A 17,356-nucleotide genomic window follows, 5' to 3' on the forward strand; every position below is an offset into this window, starting at 1 on the left:
GCGACGGAACAATCACGCGTGGGTATATGTTTGTATAAGTGTATGTCAACGTGAACACGCGCATCAAATGTGTATACGAGGCCAAAGGAAAAAAGTATGAAGCGGACGTTTGTTTGCTTTGACAAGTATCGAAGGTCCACGTACATATATACTTACTCGCGAGAATGTCCAAGTACGGTCGACCACTTAGGCGTCTTGTGAAAAACTGCCCTTAGCATGTGTCGCGCAAACCTTCTCTACCTAATTGCTCCTTTTGAACGTTACTTTTCTTAATCATGGGGTAAAAGAATGAAAAGAAAATCGATGTTTTCAAGTTCTCGATATTTTTGTTATATACATAGTAAACTTTGGTAGTTCGATTACGAAATATGTTTTCCTAATTATTTTTTTGAGATGATATTTTTTCTTTTATCAACAGATGAGAAAATTAAGTATAACTTGATTCTTTGAAAACCATAACTAGACATTTGATATTTATATGCATAAATTATGCATAATTATAGGAAATTTAAAAGTATAAAAATGTATGTGCGGATAATATTCAAAGATGTAAAAATATTTGGAAGAGTACTTATCATAAACAAATTAGAGGTATATAAATGCATAAATACATAAGAATCAGCAGTCTAATTATAACATTTAAAGTGTAAACCAAATTTCTATTTAGATTCCATTTCTTTACTTGTATTCACAGAAATATAAATTTGTGTAGACGTTCGCGTCAGTCTAGTCATAACATTTTGGTTACATTATTTGAAAACTATTGTACCGTATATAATTTTATCGTAACTTATGCGTCGATAAAGTAGGAAATGGATTGATTAAAGAATCGGTATTTAAGATCCGAGTAGATTCATTGAGTATTGGAATTTATCAGACAAACATTGGAGATATTACAAAAAGGAGCAAATGAGCTACGCTATGCTAGTACGGCTACAAATCTTGGTTCAAATTGTTTACCCTTCGAAACTACTGTGCGTCATATGTAAACAATGCTGTTCTTCTCTAAGATGGATTATGTCTTCTGTCCGAGTGTTCGGATTTAGTATCTCGCAAATACCCAACGGGAATGCTTGCTGTGATATACTAGAAGCTTAATGTTTCTTACATTATCCCGTAAATATATTTATGTGTAATACATTACACAAAATTAAAATATCTTTTCAACTTACACAAGTACTTTGTATTTTTAGACTCAAGTACCTCTTGATACCTTTTTGTAGAAAATAAAATAACACATTATTTCGTATATAAAAACATATATATAAAACGATAGTTCCGTTTAAAAAAATGGAGGCTATCTGCAAATTCGTTAAATGCATGTACTTCCAGAATAATTACATTTCATTTTGCTTAATGAAATTTTCTCCTACTTTCTATATGTTTCAAAGTTACTAGTCTAATTACTTATATCTTACGGTATTTTATATATTCATGTACAGACGTACTAGGATATTAAAGTACCTAAATAACAAAATACTGAAATATTTAAATATACAAATGCTAGAATGCCAAAATACCAAACTATCAAAAATTTTTTAATTTCAAAATACCAAAATACAAGGTACTTACTAAAATTTCAACACTAAAATATTAAAACACTATAATACCATATAAACATACGAATACAGATTCTCTCTACAAAAAAGATTCGCATAAAAGCAGTCTTCTAGTCGCATTTATATAAACTACGCTTTTACCGTAAATTAAACTGCGTGCTTCCAAGACGATCAACCGATAAATGTGTCGATAGCCAGACGCACAGTCGAGCTTTTATACGAACGATGCCCGATCTCCTCTCCATGCTCCTCCGACTCATTCGTCCCGAAATTGAATTGGTTAATTGACAGACTTAATCGAGAACAGATTGTCCGACTGATCGCCTGGGGTGCCAAGTTCGATCTGTTACAAGCGACAGGGAAAACGCCAAGGTACTATGCTGACGTTTTTCGATCTGATAGGTGACATTTTGTCTTCCTTTTTTCTCTTCTTCCATCTCTTTCGATAAATGTTCAATGCTTGCAAATTATTCGACGTGCATTTGTCTTTCTTTGAATTCTGTTAAATCACTAATTATATAGTAATTGTTTTCTGTTAGGATGGATTTAATTCATTCCAATTTTATTGAGATTTTATTGGAATTCAAGATTGATTGAACGTTCGTAGGTGAACAAATGACATTAGCGAAATTTTACAGGTTATAGGTTACCAATGCTAATATAAAAATTCTTTTACACAGAAATTACCTCAGTAAAGTACAGGAGGAAGTTCAAATTAAGAGGATTTTACAGTATAATAGCCTAGATTATCCTATTGAACATGGATTTGTTAAAGGAAAAGTTAAGTATATAACCTAAAACTTGTCACTTGCCAATTTAATAGGACTATCAATTCAATCATTCTATAAGAGGTTGCAGCAATTTAGGTAATCCTACTGTATCTTATGTGTGAACTATTAACCTTCTGTATCAATTATCTAATAATTCATAACTTCTAATAAGTAACTACATACAAGTAGTGACAGATTTATTAAGGAAAGTTTCAAGAAATTCTTTTTTAAAGTAGGTTTTCCTGATGGAGAAACCTATTGTTATGGACTACAAACAAATGAAATTCTAAATGATTTAATTTCAAATAAATGAGAATTCAACAACTTATTCTCTACATACACTCATCATCCACGTAAGATTCTTTCCACTGTCCACAATTGATCCATTAAAGTTACTATCTTATTTCCGTTAGAACAGAGAGAAAAATAGAAGGAAACAACAGAAAGAGAGAGAAGCATAGCTTCGGAGATTGAGTTAAACCTGTTACAAATCCCAGTAGAGTCAATGAATCTATCCGTACGAACATTTCCGTCTTGCGGTGACGACAAAGAATGAAAGTGAGGATAGGAAGAGAAAAAGAGATAAACAACGATGAGCAAGCGAAAGAAGCGATATGGGGGTGGTTGCAGAGGTTCTCCCAAGACGTATCCACGATCCTCATTAAGTATGGAGGAGCGTAGATCTCGATGAAATTGAGATGAATCGCTTCGTGGGACGTCAGGATTGGCCCCGGTTGGGGGTGGGTGTTTTTTCAGTTGAACGTAGCTTTATTTCGAATGAAATCGACACTGTCGAGGAAAGGGAGAAGAAAAATAAGGTTTACTCCATGGAAACGACAATTGGATGAAAAAGAAAAGAGAAAGGAAAAATAGAGTAGTGTAAGATAGCTTGCACCCCTATAAAACCAGCGACTGAACACCGTATCGACATCATTCGCCGACAACGTTCCGCGATAACGTGCATTCAAACGAAGCGATGATCGGTTCCGTCGCGTTTCCGTCTTTCAACCGCCTTATGACCATCGCAGTTTGCGTACTGCTATGTGTGGTCTATTTGGTGTCCTGCGTTTCCGGAGAATACGGTACGTTCTACCGATTGTGAATTATACAGGAAGTTTAACAACCCTCTGACGGTGTAATATAATGAAAAATTCAGGATGATTTAGAAAACAATTATTTCTTTCTCGCAAAAGTTTTTGCATTTTGATTACCAGTTACAAGAGGTACATTCTTCCAACTTTTCAATCGTTTCAATTTTTTATAATTGCCTTACATATAATGACATTTAAGATGTGGAACTTGTGATAAAATGTTTGACTCAGTCTCTCTCGTGATGCATTTTGAAGAGATATTAAGGAAGCTAGGTCAAAGACCGAGAAACTACATATACATACGTGTTATTATTTTTCCATTTTCACATGTATCGTTATTTGTACGTGTTATACTCTTTCCAATAGAAGGTAGAGATTCCTCAAGTAGTACGAGCAATGACAGAGCACCGAGCAACGAGTTCGGCTCGTGCAGCGACGGCAAGTGCATCAAACGTACCTCGCAGGATATCACCAGCGGTATGTGGTTTGGCCCACGATTGGGACGACGACGCAGGTCGGACAGAAAACCGGAGGTCGATTCTGACATTGAAACTTTGGCCAACGCGCTCGATGGGTCACGTTGGGCCGTCATCACGATTCCAGGTATATATTTATTATACTTGAAATACGTTTTTTATAGTCTCATGAATTTCTCTTCGTATTTTTAGTATATTGCATGATCGTTTTTTCCAAAAAAAAAAAAAAAAAAAGATAAAAATAGTAGCTTTCTATTTTATATAATTCACGTTAATATCATATTATAATAGAATCAAAATTTTTACTAATTTGATAATGGAATATATCAAACTATTTTCTACAGAAGTGATGCAAGTTGAATACCTAACTTAAATATTTTTTCTCTGAATAGAATATTCATGCTTTTGCAAATCTATATTTCTTTAATTCTGTTTCCAAGATTTAACAAGACAATAATAAACAGATTAACTGTATGATTTGAAAGAGTCGAAAGATGTGTATTTTTTCTTTCAAAAAATGGCAAAGAACATCGATCTATATTTGATATTTCAATCATTGAGTTTTTGAATAAAATTTGTTTTCAGGATCAGATAGGCGTCAAGCAACGCAGTTCACCCCCCGTTTGGGAAGAGAATCAGGTGAGGAATATTTCTCATACGGGTTTCCAAAGGATCAGGAAGAGTTGTATGCGGAGGAACAAATTTTCCCACCTTTGTTTGCACCACGTTTAGGACGTAAAGTACCTTGGACACCAACTCCGAGGCTTGGACGTCAGTTGCACAATATCATTGATAAAGCTAGACAGAACTTCGATGATGCACGCTTTTAAGACTGGTTCGACCTGCTGGATGATTAATAGCTAATGATATAGTGTAATTAAGACCATATTTAAGAAAATAAAGGACTTGTATTTATTTGTATTATAATCGAGGAATGCCCGATATTTTTCCTGTTTCATTAGTCTTTATTTTTTTTCTTTCTCTTTTCTCTGTGAAATGAAGGTTGGTTTTACATGTAATTGATTAGAAGTTAGGTTAAGTTTGAGGTAATGGGCTAGTATACGTATTCACTTATGTTATAATAAAGGGATGTTTAGCATTGTTCTACTTTAATTCAGTAAATTTTTTTCGTTCCCGTCGGAAAAAGAACCGGACAATGTCAAGAGTCAAAAGAACAAAGATATTTATTTCTTTTTAAATCTAATTGTCAACACAAAAATAAATCAACAGAAGTTTATTCCAAAAAAATAATCTTTCAAATATCGCAAATATACTATAATTAGGATCAAAGGAAACAAGATGTAGCGCAGCTATAAAGTTTTTATTTTCATTTCGACTTTCAAATCATTAATATCCCACCTCAAAAGATAGATACATATTTTTTAAACCTTGGTATAATTATTATTACTACGAAATACTTTTAAAAATAAGAAAATTTTTAAATATGATTATAATAATTCTTAAATTCCAATTATTTTACTATTTGCGGATATAACAATTTTTACATTATGATAAAAGGTAAACAAAAAATGAAAGACAAATAACATATTTTCAAATTTTAAAATATCATGTAATTAAAAGAATAGAGTCGCTAAAACCGTGGTTGTTATTCCTGTCCGGTCTGATAGTAAATGGTTACTTGAGCAAGGAGAGGCAGAAGGTTAACTTGTATCTGCTGGATGTGTTTCCAAGCTTTATGGTTACGACCGCAGTCTACGCCGCCACATGGCCCACGGTAGTTCCGGTCGAGGAATTACACGCGTAGTTACGCTCCTCCCTTTGCCTCCTTCCTCTTTCTTTCACCACAGCCAGAAATTTAACCCTATCTCGTTGCACTCGTGGTTCCTCTCTGTGAAAAAATTGACACGATCCTATTTTGGCTATCTCCTTTCTTCCTGCTTTAATTCAAGAAATGGTTCAATGGAAAAACTTTTTCTGTTCGTTCATAGATATTAATGCTTCGAATAATTTTTAGGTTATTTCAACCTGAGAAAAATAGCAAAGTCGAATTTTATGTCATCCTTTAAAACTTCTTAACTTTATTGAAAATACTTTTTCAGTATTTTAAGAAAATTTATTATTGTAAAATAAAATTTCCACTCCACCGAAAAAACAAAGTATTCAATATAATAAATTTATTATTCATTATCTGTGAAATTTATATTTTAACCTAAAAAGATTCCAGACTATATGAGATATACATTAATGACATCATGGGATGAAGAAAAAATACATATTGTTTGCAATTCGGTTTTTATCCGTTTTATTATTATTATTATTATTATTATTATTATTATTTACTGCACTCATAAACGTTACAATCTTTCTACGCATACAAGATTCACAAATCGTTCACACGACAGCACGTTTTATCACGTATAACACCCTTACTTAAATATCTCTAGGCGTATTACAACTACAATATGTAAATTATATATTTGTATATATATAATATATTTCTATATTTTTTTTTTTTTTATTTTACTTTCTCTATCTTCCTCTCATTCTTACACACGCATACAATCTTCTATCACACACATATTACGTGAACGTGCACGCGTTCGTCTCGTTTTTTCTATTCTTTATAATAATAATAATATTCGTACGCTACGAATGTATATCGTATTTACATGATCAACAGTTTTCGTTTTGACGGGATCTCCAATTGTTAATGTTATGCAAAATCATCGTCGTAGCTCGTATTGTAAAAAAACGTAATCTACGCCATATGTATGCATCGGTATGGTTAATAAATCTGAAAAAATAAATCGATTATTTTCGCGAGGCCGCCAAACGGAGAGCTCAATCAATATTTTCAATTGATTTGCGATTCTATTTTATAAGTTTTTCCTTTTTTCATTTCTCACATTTTTGCACATTCTTCACGTTAACTCATCGTTACGAGTAAATACCATCGATCTTTTCTTAATTAGTCTGTTTTTTTTTTTCTTTTAATAATTCACTTTCCCCTTTTTATTTAGAGTATATTAGTAGGTTATCATAGTTATAGTCTTCGAAGGAATCTATCAGTTCGTGTCTATGCATGTTTCTTACAAAATTCGAATAAAATTCTGGACCGATATATTCTTTGAATCTAAAGTATTATTTTCCTCTATTGCTTTCAGTCGGTTCTAATTATTGTTACTTTATATCTATTTTTCGTGTCATCTAATCATGTATGTATAGTGTAAAAATTGTTAAAATGTTTTACCTAGTTTTTTTTTCTTTTATTTTAAAGAGATAATCGTTAATTGAAAGCTTATGGCGTAATAATAATCGATTGATAATTAAAATTAGTAACAGGAGGATTAAAATGCTGAAATATTCTTTTTTCCAATTCATTACACTCATATGTATTCTGTTTCTTTAATATCTGTTTAGATATTCTGAATGTATGATTTTTAAGTCACTTTGCTTCGTACTTTAATTTCTATTAATTCCTTAGGAAACGATCCATAGGTTATTGCATAGCAAATTGTCTAGGAAATAGTTTATTGATTACCGCATGACGAACATTCTAATGAATGATTTATCGATTATAAATAATTAACCCCTTAGGGATTGATTTACAGTTTATTGAATAATCAATCCTCTCCCGAATGATTTATCCATCATCGCACAATTAATGATTTGTCAATCGTCAGTATTCTCTTTATCGTTTTCATATCGTGCCAAAGAAATATCATAAGAAAAATTGCAAGAGTTATTGAGCGAAAATGATTGCCAAATTAATTACAATATACAAAATTAGTATCAATCAAAGTCACAAATTGGATTTTGGATATAAGTTAGATTCAAAGAAAAGTATTCCGTTCGAAAAAATTTTCAAGCGATTTTATTGCGTGGAAAGACGAAACAACAGAAAGAAGATTTAATCGAGAAAAATCGATCTTTCGCTTGTTTAAAATTAAGAACGGAATTTTTTCTCGAAACGTTTAATCGTTCCAAAAACCAATTACAATAACTGTAAACGTCGTCAATATATCAAAGATTAATTTTCACGATCGATCATCCTAGAGAAAAATCCGAAGAAAAGAAATTTTAGTTTTCTAATCCTAAATATACCATTATACGTAAATATAATATACTAACACAATCTTTTTTTTATTTTAATAACTTTTTTCTTCAATCCATTACATCTAAACAAAAGAAATGGATATACTTAAAAGAAAAGATGAGTATAAATATATTATACATACATACATACATAAATACAATAATTAATTAAGAGATCAAGATACAAGAAGAAAAGGGAAAAAAGTGAAACAAACCAAGGATTAATTTTCCCATTAAAAAAAAAAAAAACGTTTCAGAAAGCAGTTTTCCTTCTTTTCAACCCTCACTTGTCCTTATCTTTTCTAAATTATGTATCCTGTGTATAACTGTGTAATTTACATATATATATATAGAATATATATGTACGCATATAAGTAACAATACAAGAATTTGCAATGTAGTGCATTTTCTTCAGCCGTTTACAATGGGACCATCCGTCTACTGACGTAACTCCAAGGACTTCTGGTAAAAATTATTTACAGTATTCTACAAGATCGTCGTTCGTTCAAAGAAAGATAGCTTTCTTCCAGATACATTGAAATTTTTTTCTTCCAGATCATTGAAAAAATTGATATATTTTTCAACTAGTTGCACTGACTTGTTTTCCTTAACAGTGGAATTCACTGGGTTTCGTTGTATTCAACTTCTTAGAAATTAATCGCAGATAAAGTTTCAATGAAGTTAGGTTGAATCTTCTGATAATGATCTGGACCTAAATTTTGTATTTGTAACATAAAATGGTCGATGTGGTTTTTTACTAATAGAATCGATATAGTCGATTACATTTTCAGAAACAAACAAAATTTAAGTAATGAAGAGTTTATAAAATAGGCTCTGAAAGATTAAATAAAATCATTCTTTATTATATATATACTATTAGCTGGTAAAAGTAAAGTGTTAATAGAAAAGTAGCCTTCGTGTGTTATAGCCACTGGAACGTGATCACTTCAAAGATAAAGAAAGATAAATTCCCGAGTTTCACAATAAATTACGTCCAGCCATCGTGCAAGTGCATACATATAATCTCTTCTTTACTTCACAATCGTGCTTAAACATTAAAACAACAGAATAATAACAAAAAAGGTGTCCACGAGATATATATATATATACATATACGAAATTAATTGAAAAACCAATTACGACAAAGGAGGACGAAGTTGAAAAAGAACGACAATCGAATCCTAGCGGCAGCTATCGTTACTCCTAATCTAAATTCGATTAAGCCTACAGTCATATCTTTTTTTTTTTTTATTATAGCGATACGCTCTTTGTTAGTTTAAATTGAATCACTTGCTTAGAAACTAATTTTAGTTTAATCCTACGCCGTTGTATACGAAATGGCAAAATAGACTACGAACACGTTCTATGTACATAAGATGTTCACTATTTAATTATAAAGTTCCCTTCGTTCGTCTACAGCTTAGTTCCTGGCACCATATTTTTCTTTCTAGTACTCGTTTCCGCGTTTATTCTATTTGTCTCTGTTGCTTTGTGCTAATCGATCTTCGTTCATTCGAAATTGCTGTACGTAACATCTTTTGCTTTATTTTTGTTTCCTTTCGTTTTCATCGTACTCGCTTTTCTTATTGTTAGTACCTTTATAAGTTGATGGTTTTATCGATTTTATTTTATATGTTTCATTATCACCTATTAATAAATTACTTTTTAAAAAATTGTCAATTTTATTAATACAAGTATTTTGAATTTTGTAATCTTATGTAGGGACAATGAAAATGTTTTATAAAATGGCAAGGACCTGCGAGTGAAAAACCTTAAGATAAACTATTTACTTTTCGAATATATAGTTTCATGAAAAAAGTATCGCTTCATTTTCTGCAACGGGAACATAGATTAGACAAAGGAGTATGGAATTACTTGAAGATAAATTCAGAAACTTCTAACGCGTGTCGTAATTTTTATATGTTTTAAGTAGGAATTAGAGAAAATCAAGTCAAAATGTGTATATTGAGTGCCTTACAAAATATTGACTCATGAAACATTTTGAAAAAGAAAAAAAAAAGAGCAAGAACACAAATCAAGTGACACAGAAGCATAAAAGGTGTCTGGTTAAAAAATTGAATTTCTATTTCCATTGTACATGATTCTTAAATTGCTTCTAATATAAAAGTAGCTTGATATCCGTGATGTACCTTATACGATAGTGGCACGTGATTAAAATAAATAACAAAACATTTCGTAATTATTCGAAATTGTAAAAAAAAGACTTAATGATGGTTATTGCAAATGTATATGTAAATCTTATAAAAAAATTTAAGTTGACACGTGATGTACAATTTAAGAGGTTGTTAGGTTTCAACCGATTTATTTCTAAGAATGTTTTTCAAGAAAATTATTAAAAATATAGTTAGACTATGTAAAAATAATGGTATCTCTTAAATGCAACGTAAAAAATATTTATACGATTGACTTAAAACTACGTAGGGACATATATAATTTTTGTATTTTTTAATAAATACAAAAAAGACATACAATTATCTGTGACACATTTCCTCAAAACACTACTAAAAAATACCTAAATTTTTACTTGTCAAATCATGCAACACTGTTCCAAAGAATAATACAACATCTTGGACTTAAACACGTGTCAAATGCTCATTGCAAGCACAAAAGTCATTCGAACGGACGTAGGAACTCTAGAATGATCACCTAAAGACAAATATCGTCCTTTCTTTGTAATCAGTATGAGGTTAAGTTTTACAAGAATCGACACGCAATTAATCATAACTTGTATAATTGTATAAAAATTTTCTAACTATAATTCAGTTAAAGAGCCAACAAATATTTGATTAAATATACTGCCAACTAAATAGCTGATCTGAAGCTCACTGACTTGATGGGAAAATCATAAATAATTGAAAAACAAATTGTAACATAGCAATTGGTAAGGTTCAACTTTCAGTTGAAATTCAGATCTGGCAAAGATACAAAAGGAAGACGATGAGAGGAAGAAACAGAAAGAACATAGAGAACATGGGGAGGAGTATTAACCCTATTTCACACTTTAAATTACTTTTAATATTATTGTTTGAAAGATTGTACCAACAGTCTTGATAAAAATAACCTGCTTCGTTTAAATGTTTTTCTGCGTAGATGAAAAATCACGGCTATAATTTATAACGTTTCAAATAATTTACAAGTGAATTTATAAACGGTCCTTGAGTCTAAAATGGACTTTTAAAAAAATATACGCCTGTTATATTTACTTAAATGAGCTTTTTCAATAGGTACAATTTTCAGATTTTAAAAAATTGAAACAACTTGCATGGAACGTTTGACTTATCGCACAAAGCAACACCTCATAAATAATATTATCACGAAATCACTGATGAAACTTATGAACACATGTAAAAATCACCAATTTCCAGAAATAGTTACGAAATCTATTGCCTCTCCGAGAACAAAGTCAAAGAAGCAAATATTATGCTTCCTTTTTTTAAAAAAAAAAAAAGAATTACTTTACGAAGAGTAATCGTTGATTCGTTTTACTATAAAACATCTTATACACTTTGCGTGTACATGATCTCTCCCTATTTTTATTAAGCTTCCGATAATTTGAGAAAATTTCACATGATGAATCAAAAATTGAATTAATTCCTTCAAAAGGAGTTCATGCATTCAAACTTGACAGATGAAATTTCCTCGGTGACTTCCGGCTAAAGTAAACTCGGATGAAGTTCGATGTAACCCATTAAACTTCAGGCACAATCAGATTTCTTTTAAGGCCACTGAAAAAAAGAAAGAAATTTCGTAGGATATTCCACCACTTTGGACAGCCCGATATCTCTAATTAAATTGTTGCTAACTACTTGGACATTTCGAGTTCTTTTTTATGCACTTATATAACAATTTGTTTGGTTATTAGTAAACATTGTTTGTCACACGAACAATATATACAGTCGTGTGTCGTTAACTGGTCATGAGTTGGATTTTATTTGGCCAGTTATCGAGGGAGGTATATTTTTAGGAAAACCCGAACATCTCTCTTTTTCACTAAATGTTAGTATAGATAGTGTTTACTCAACCAGAGTTGATCTGTGAATGGGGGATTTGGTATTGATATATTCGTGGATGTGGCAATAACGAATTTTCAATTTCAATCAATAACGAAGATTCGCGTATCCTATATCCTAAATCTTTATGATTGTGTGAGGTTTTATGAACTTTTCAATGCACTTTTGTTTGAGAAATCGACGTAAGTCAGTTTTTACTCCTAGAAGTAGAGAAGAAATATATTTATATACGTATCAACTCTGGTTATTCCAATTTTAAGCGGACGCTATTGTATTCTGTTCGAAACCCTAACTGAATTTCTCGAATGTGCAATGTTCCTTAGATCAGTGTAACATTTTTATCCTTGCTCCATCCCCACTACGTTTTCCTGATACGAAACTGTCTTCTTCACTCTACACCAAAAAAACGTTACATTAATCCAGAAAACATTGCACAGAAGTAAAGCCGTATAAAGCCAGTATGTATAAGAGATAAAAGATAAAGAGAAAAGAAAGGAAAATGCGAAACATAAGAAAATATAAAACACTTGGCAACTGTTCGGAAATAAGCCTTATATCTTTTGTGGAATTTCCATGAATATATAGGAACGTTAGAAAGAAGAAATCTTCTTGAAATAGTCTTGAAGGATGAAAAAATGCTCCAGCTTGAAAATTAGTACATACTGACATTTGTTTCATGATAGATGAATTTATGAAGTATAGGCGCTGTGAACGAAGATGATTCAATTTCATATGCGAGACACGAGTAACACAGAGGAATGTTCAAGAGGAAATGTTACACTTTTGTTACAAAAGATTCAAGCAATTGTTCTGTGATGCAATTTCTCTTCAGTTATCACAATTTTACAAGTATGAAATTGTACGACACAAGTTCGATATGTAAAATAAGAAGAAAGAAAAAGATCTCCTCCTTTGTAACTACGTCCATTTTTGTGAAAACATATTCGCGATGCATTGACTGATGTCAGTGTGTGACTAGTATATTAAAAGATGAGAACAGATTTGCAGTGTCTCCAGGCACTTGTATGCAAGTTTAATGAACGTTGACTTCTCAACTCTTTCGCTAGTAAACGACAATACATAAAGCACGTCGACGGAAAATTGAAACGGTGTGTATGAGAATGAACCAGCCATTCGTATTGTGTGTAAATACATGTTTTTAATCGTGAATTAAATTTTCAATTTGCGTTTGTTCTCTTGAATAACATTGATCTAAATCCATTGATGTTTTGTTATAATAACATTGTAATTTGCTTCACTAGAATGCCAAATTTGAAGAATAATTTTACTTAACCTCAAAACTTCATCTATTCCAACTAATGTATTTCTACATCATCACCGAAATATAATTTCTACGTATCCTAATTTTTTAGCGCGTAATATTGTATATAGTATACAAGTTAGCGTTATATGTATATACAGAATGTTTCAAAATAATATAGTGAATTAGAGGTTATTCAGTATGTAAAAATAAATCAATGAGACTTATTGAATAGATAAAAAGTAAAATCTGTTCGCTTACGCTTTTCTTTTTAAAAAAAATCAACTTTGAAAATTTAATGCGTACACATGCACTCAGCTAACCCCAAATTGAACCTCATATAGCTAACAACCGTTATTTCAAATTTGTTTTTCTTGTAGACTAGGCTTCAAAGACAACAATTTTATTCTATACATTTTATTTATTTCAGCATGTAAACTTCTGCCTGGTTGTATAATCCTTATTCAATAGAAAATTACTTAAATGCATGTGCACTTGACAGAGTTTTTAACTTGATTTTTTTTAAAAATAAGGCTTCTTGCAAAGTATCTATTATTGTTAATACATTTTTATAATTTGATGAAACAATGTGTACGTTATTTTATTTACGTTTTTCAATAATGTTGCGTTTATACGGTACTTTTATACATTATTTGACTGTTTAGTCCGTAATAGGTCAATCAGGTTAACAAGAAAGAAAACTCCTTCGTGTGTCTGAGACAACCGATCAGATGAAAATTCTTCGTAGAATTAAAGAACCAATTAATAACTGTATCAATTCTGCGTTACACGGATGAGTAATTCTACATCAGAGTAATCATACATTTCTACAAATAGATAGTTATTGGTCAGTAACTATAAAAGATTAATTGTTCATTAGGAATGCAAAGGGACTCAAAACAGTTAAATGACAATAGAATTATGGCTTCATTCCTATAAATAGCAAAAAGACAACATATACAATATAACAAACACCTGAGAATGAACCTCCTAATTATTACGTTATTTTCAATTTCTAATTTTATATAAAAATATTAGAGGTATTAGAAATTGAACTTTAGAACAAGTATAATTGAAATTTATTTAAAAACAAAATTTAATTTGGAATTTTATATTATTAGCCCAAAAATTATAAGAATAGTAGCAATAGAACTGAATCTTAATTACTGATAATGGAAGATAAAATAATTTCTATTTAGAATCGATATTGTTAATGATATTAATGTTTATCATCATTGACTATGATACTACTGTTGCCACTACACTTTCTCTTTTTTATAGTATTAAACTTTCCGCATAACATTATCAAATATTAACAGATTTAAATGCATATTTGTAAAGAAACGACTTTATAAGCTTCTATATATAAAATATTTCATTGTGCAGCGGCTACGAATTGTTCCATGTGTCAATATAACATTTACTATGATTTTACACAATCTCATTTTTCTCTTTGCTGTTTGATTCAATAGTTGGTTCAATTCATTAGGTATTAAAATTGTTTAAGAGCTTAGTCAGTGTTACTAGATAGCTAATAACGTACTAAGATCTGCTAAAAAAAATTTATCTAAATGAAGCCAAATCTTTGGAACTTTTCCATTCGTAATTAATTTAGTATCTTGCGCAAATTACACAAAATTCACGGTAAGATAATTCTCTATCTAAAATGATAAATAATAGAATACAGATGTATGTGATGTCTAACAAAATTTAAAAAAAACAGAAATATACATAGATCATAAAAATTGTATGCGTTTTGCAACCAATTTATATAACATTTCCCAATTGCTACCGACACGATTCAAATTTTGAATAAATCTTGATAATGAAACGATATACACTTCATTATTTTTTCAAAGAGATGACTTTCATGTAACGATATTAAAAATAACTTATGACGAGATAAGGCATATTCGCCAATTGTATATATGAATTTAGAACCTAGTTGATTTCTTCATATCAATAAAGTATGAAGAAACATGTCTAAATTTGAGAATTGTTAAAAAATTTATGCTGATGACTACTGAAATATCTATACTGTGCGATCATCCATTAAACTGGAGTCTCAATTTTCTGTTTTTTCGTATCGTACAGTTCGATCTTTCAATCATTTCCTTCCATGGATGCGAAAGCAATGATCGTTCGATGATAAAACAAAGGAAAATATTTTCTCAATTGTAACTTTTGTGAAGAACGATAGTAATGCCGTAATAAATCTATACATTGTACACGTAAGAGACCTGTAACCCAATTTCTTCGAATGAAAAATTTCGCTCGAATAAATATCTTAAACGAACACGAATTTATCGGCAATATGAAATGTATGTACATGCTATCGTGTCTGGGTTCTTCACGTGTTCGTTCATTCCGTGGGCGGTTCTTCTCTTTTTTCCTGCTAGGACTTTTAGCGAAAGTATCCTAGCGGATGAACCGAATAGGATTTTAATATAAGCAAAAATAGCCGAATATATATATATATTCTATATTTTTGCTTATATTAAAATCCTATTCGGATTCACTAACAGTGAATTCAGAAGATAGGAGAAGTTTAGCGACCTATTTTTAAGGTAGTTCATTCCTTATTCTTCTCTAACGATCCCCAATGTCAGAGAGATACACTTTCAAGACTCATCGGTTTGCACACAAAGAGTCTTGTGTTCATTTTTTTAAAATGATTCTAACACACTGTATAACTTATTCTAAGAAAAGGAAAAATCTCGCTTGAAAAAGTAATAGATAAGTATTATCCCTATCCATTCCAGGAGCGATGCACTTATCCAATTTAGTAAATCGAGTAAGTGCTTATGCACTTACCCATTGATTTTCAAGCAGATTTCATTTTTGAGAAATCGACATGCTATCCGTCTTGATTGTGGCCGATTTCGTCTGCTCGGTCTTAGAGATCGCCAGTAAACGATCCCTTATGACGTTTTGAGGCTTGCCACTCACTTCTTGAGCCTTCGTACACGAGCCGGAATTTTGCTTGCTTCGTGATTGCTGTTGTTGTTTACTTAAATCTCGTTGAATATTCGAGGAAGAGGAACCAGCGTCGTTTCGTCTTCTAGGATGACCTAATCGTCCAGATCCAAACGAACCGGCTCTGTTACGAAACTGCGAAAGATTCACTGAGTCCACACGAGACTTTTGCGCGACGGAATTGTTCTCAGAATTTGAAGTTGGTAACGTTACGGTACTGGAACCACCAGATAGTCGACGAACTCTGTTGGTAGGTGAAGCATCACCGTCACCTGCACTTTCGGACACACTTCTGTTTCGTCTCTTCGCGGCCTGAGATCGCGAGTTTGCAGCAAATGCTTGCAACGTTTCATTTATCTGAGGCTGTAACATTATTGAGAACATCAACATAATTAGGAATGTTATTTAATGAAATGTGTTATATTTTATGTTTAGATAGAACATTTACCTCGACCACTCTGAAATCTTCGATACTCTTAAATTTAGACAGATACTCCTGTAATTTAAGATCTACTTGAAGTTGATCAGAATGTTTATAATATTTTAGAAACGCCCAAAACTTTTCTAATCCATACAGTTGACCTAAAAGGGGAAATAGAATATTAGCACATTGTATTCAACCTAAACAACGGTTTTTAATTTAATTAATGCTTGTTGCTACGTTAAGTACTGCACACAAGACAAATTCATCTTATGATACCAACTGAACATTTCATTTACTATAGCACACCTTTACCATTTAGCTAACAATAAATGTTATAACTAAATAACCTACAATGTGCATCAAGTTGGATGTTTTAGAAAGAAATATACTAACCACTTTCGTAATCTTGTATCGTTTCGACTTGGAAATCTTTATACAGGTGATGTCTAAATCTCTTTTCCAAACCGTAACTATAAAATCTAAAAAGACATTCTAAACCATATCGATAACCCTCAGAGGCATCTTCTTTGGCTACAGTCCTGAATTCTTCATACATAGTACGATTGAAATTTTCCCGCAAGAAGAATGACCAAAAACGGAAAAGTGTGTTCATTTCTTGAGATTGGCCAATTCCAAGTCTCTTACGTTCTGAAATAATATAAATACGATGAAAATTTGTGTACCCAAAGGAATTATAATTTATGTACACTAA

At 31.4% G+C, this 17,356-nt stretch overlaps 2 protein-coding genes across 9 annotated transcripts in view; one reads left to right on the plus strand and one right to left on the minus strand.

The window, feature by feature from the left end:
- Positions 1-1,635: 1,635 nt before the first annotated feature.
- Pban (pheromone biosynthesis-activating neuropeptide) lies at positions 1,636-4,823 on the plus strand. 5 transcript variants are annotated; one of them, XM_074111703.1, is made up of 4 exons: positions 1,636-1,961; positions 2,240-4,023; positions 4,482-4,535; positions 4,629-4,823. In XM_074111703.1, exons 2-4 carry the CDS (start codon positions 3,639-3,641, stop codon positions 4,724-4,726), a joined length of 537 nt encoding a protein of 178 aa, XP_073967804.1. In that variant the 5' UTR covers positions 1,636-1,961; positions 2,240-3,638; the 3' UTR covers positions 4,727-4,823. The 5 variants fall into 5 exon arrangements, with proteins under 5 accessions (XP_073967804.1, XP_071863509.1, XP_073967801.1 ...); XM_072007408.1 differs by having other exon boundaries at positions 1,645-1,961; positions 2,240-3,411; positions 3,787-4,023; positions 4,482-4,823; XM_074111700.1 differs by having other exon boundaries at positions 1,645-1,961; positions 4,482-4,823.
- The window catches only part of Larp (La related protein), a 30,387-nt gene continuing 16,646 nt past the window's right edge, over positions 3,616-17,356 (minus strand). For 3 of the 4 annotated variants that reach the window (XM_072007384.1, XM_072007394.1, XM_072007367.1), the window contains exons 15-17: positions 17,038-17,292; positions 16,669-16,802; positions 11,418-16,583 (exon numbers count right to left, since the gene is read on the minus strand). In XM_072007384.1, the coding sequence (XP_071863485.1) occupies positions 16,080-16,583; positions 16,669-16,802; positions 17,038-17,292 (893 nt within the window). In that variant the 3' untranslated portion in view covers positions 11,418-16,079. Of the gene's footprint in view, positions 5,746-11,417; positions 16,584-16,668; positions 16,803-17,037; positions 17,293-17,356 lie in introns of those variants that run through there. The other variant, XM_072007376.1, reaches the window with a different exon arrangement.

This window comes from Bombus fervidus, chromosome 1, assembly GCF_041682495.2.
Source record: "Bombus fervidus isolate BK054 chromosome 1, iyBomFerv1, whole genome shotgun sequence".
Taxonomy (NCBI): Eukaryota; Metazoa; Arthropoda; class Insecta; order Hymenoptera; family Apidae; genus Bombus; species Bombus fervidus.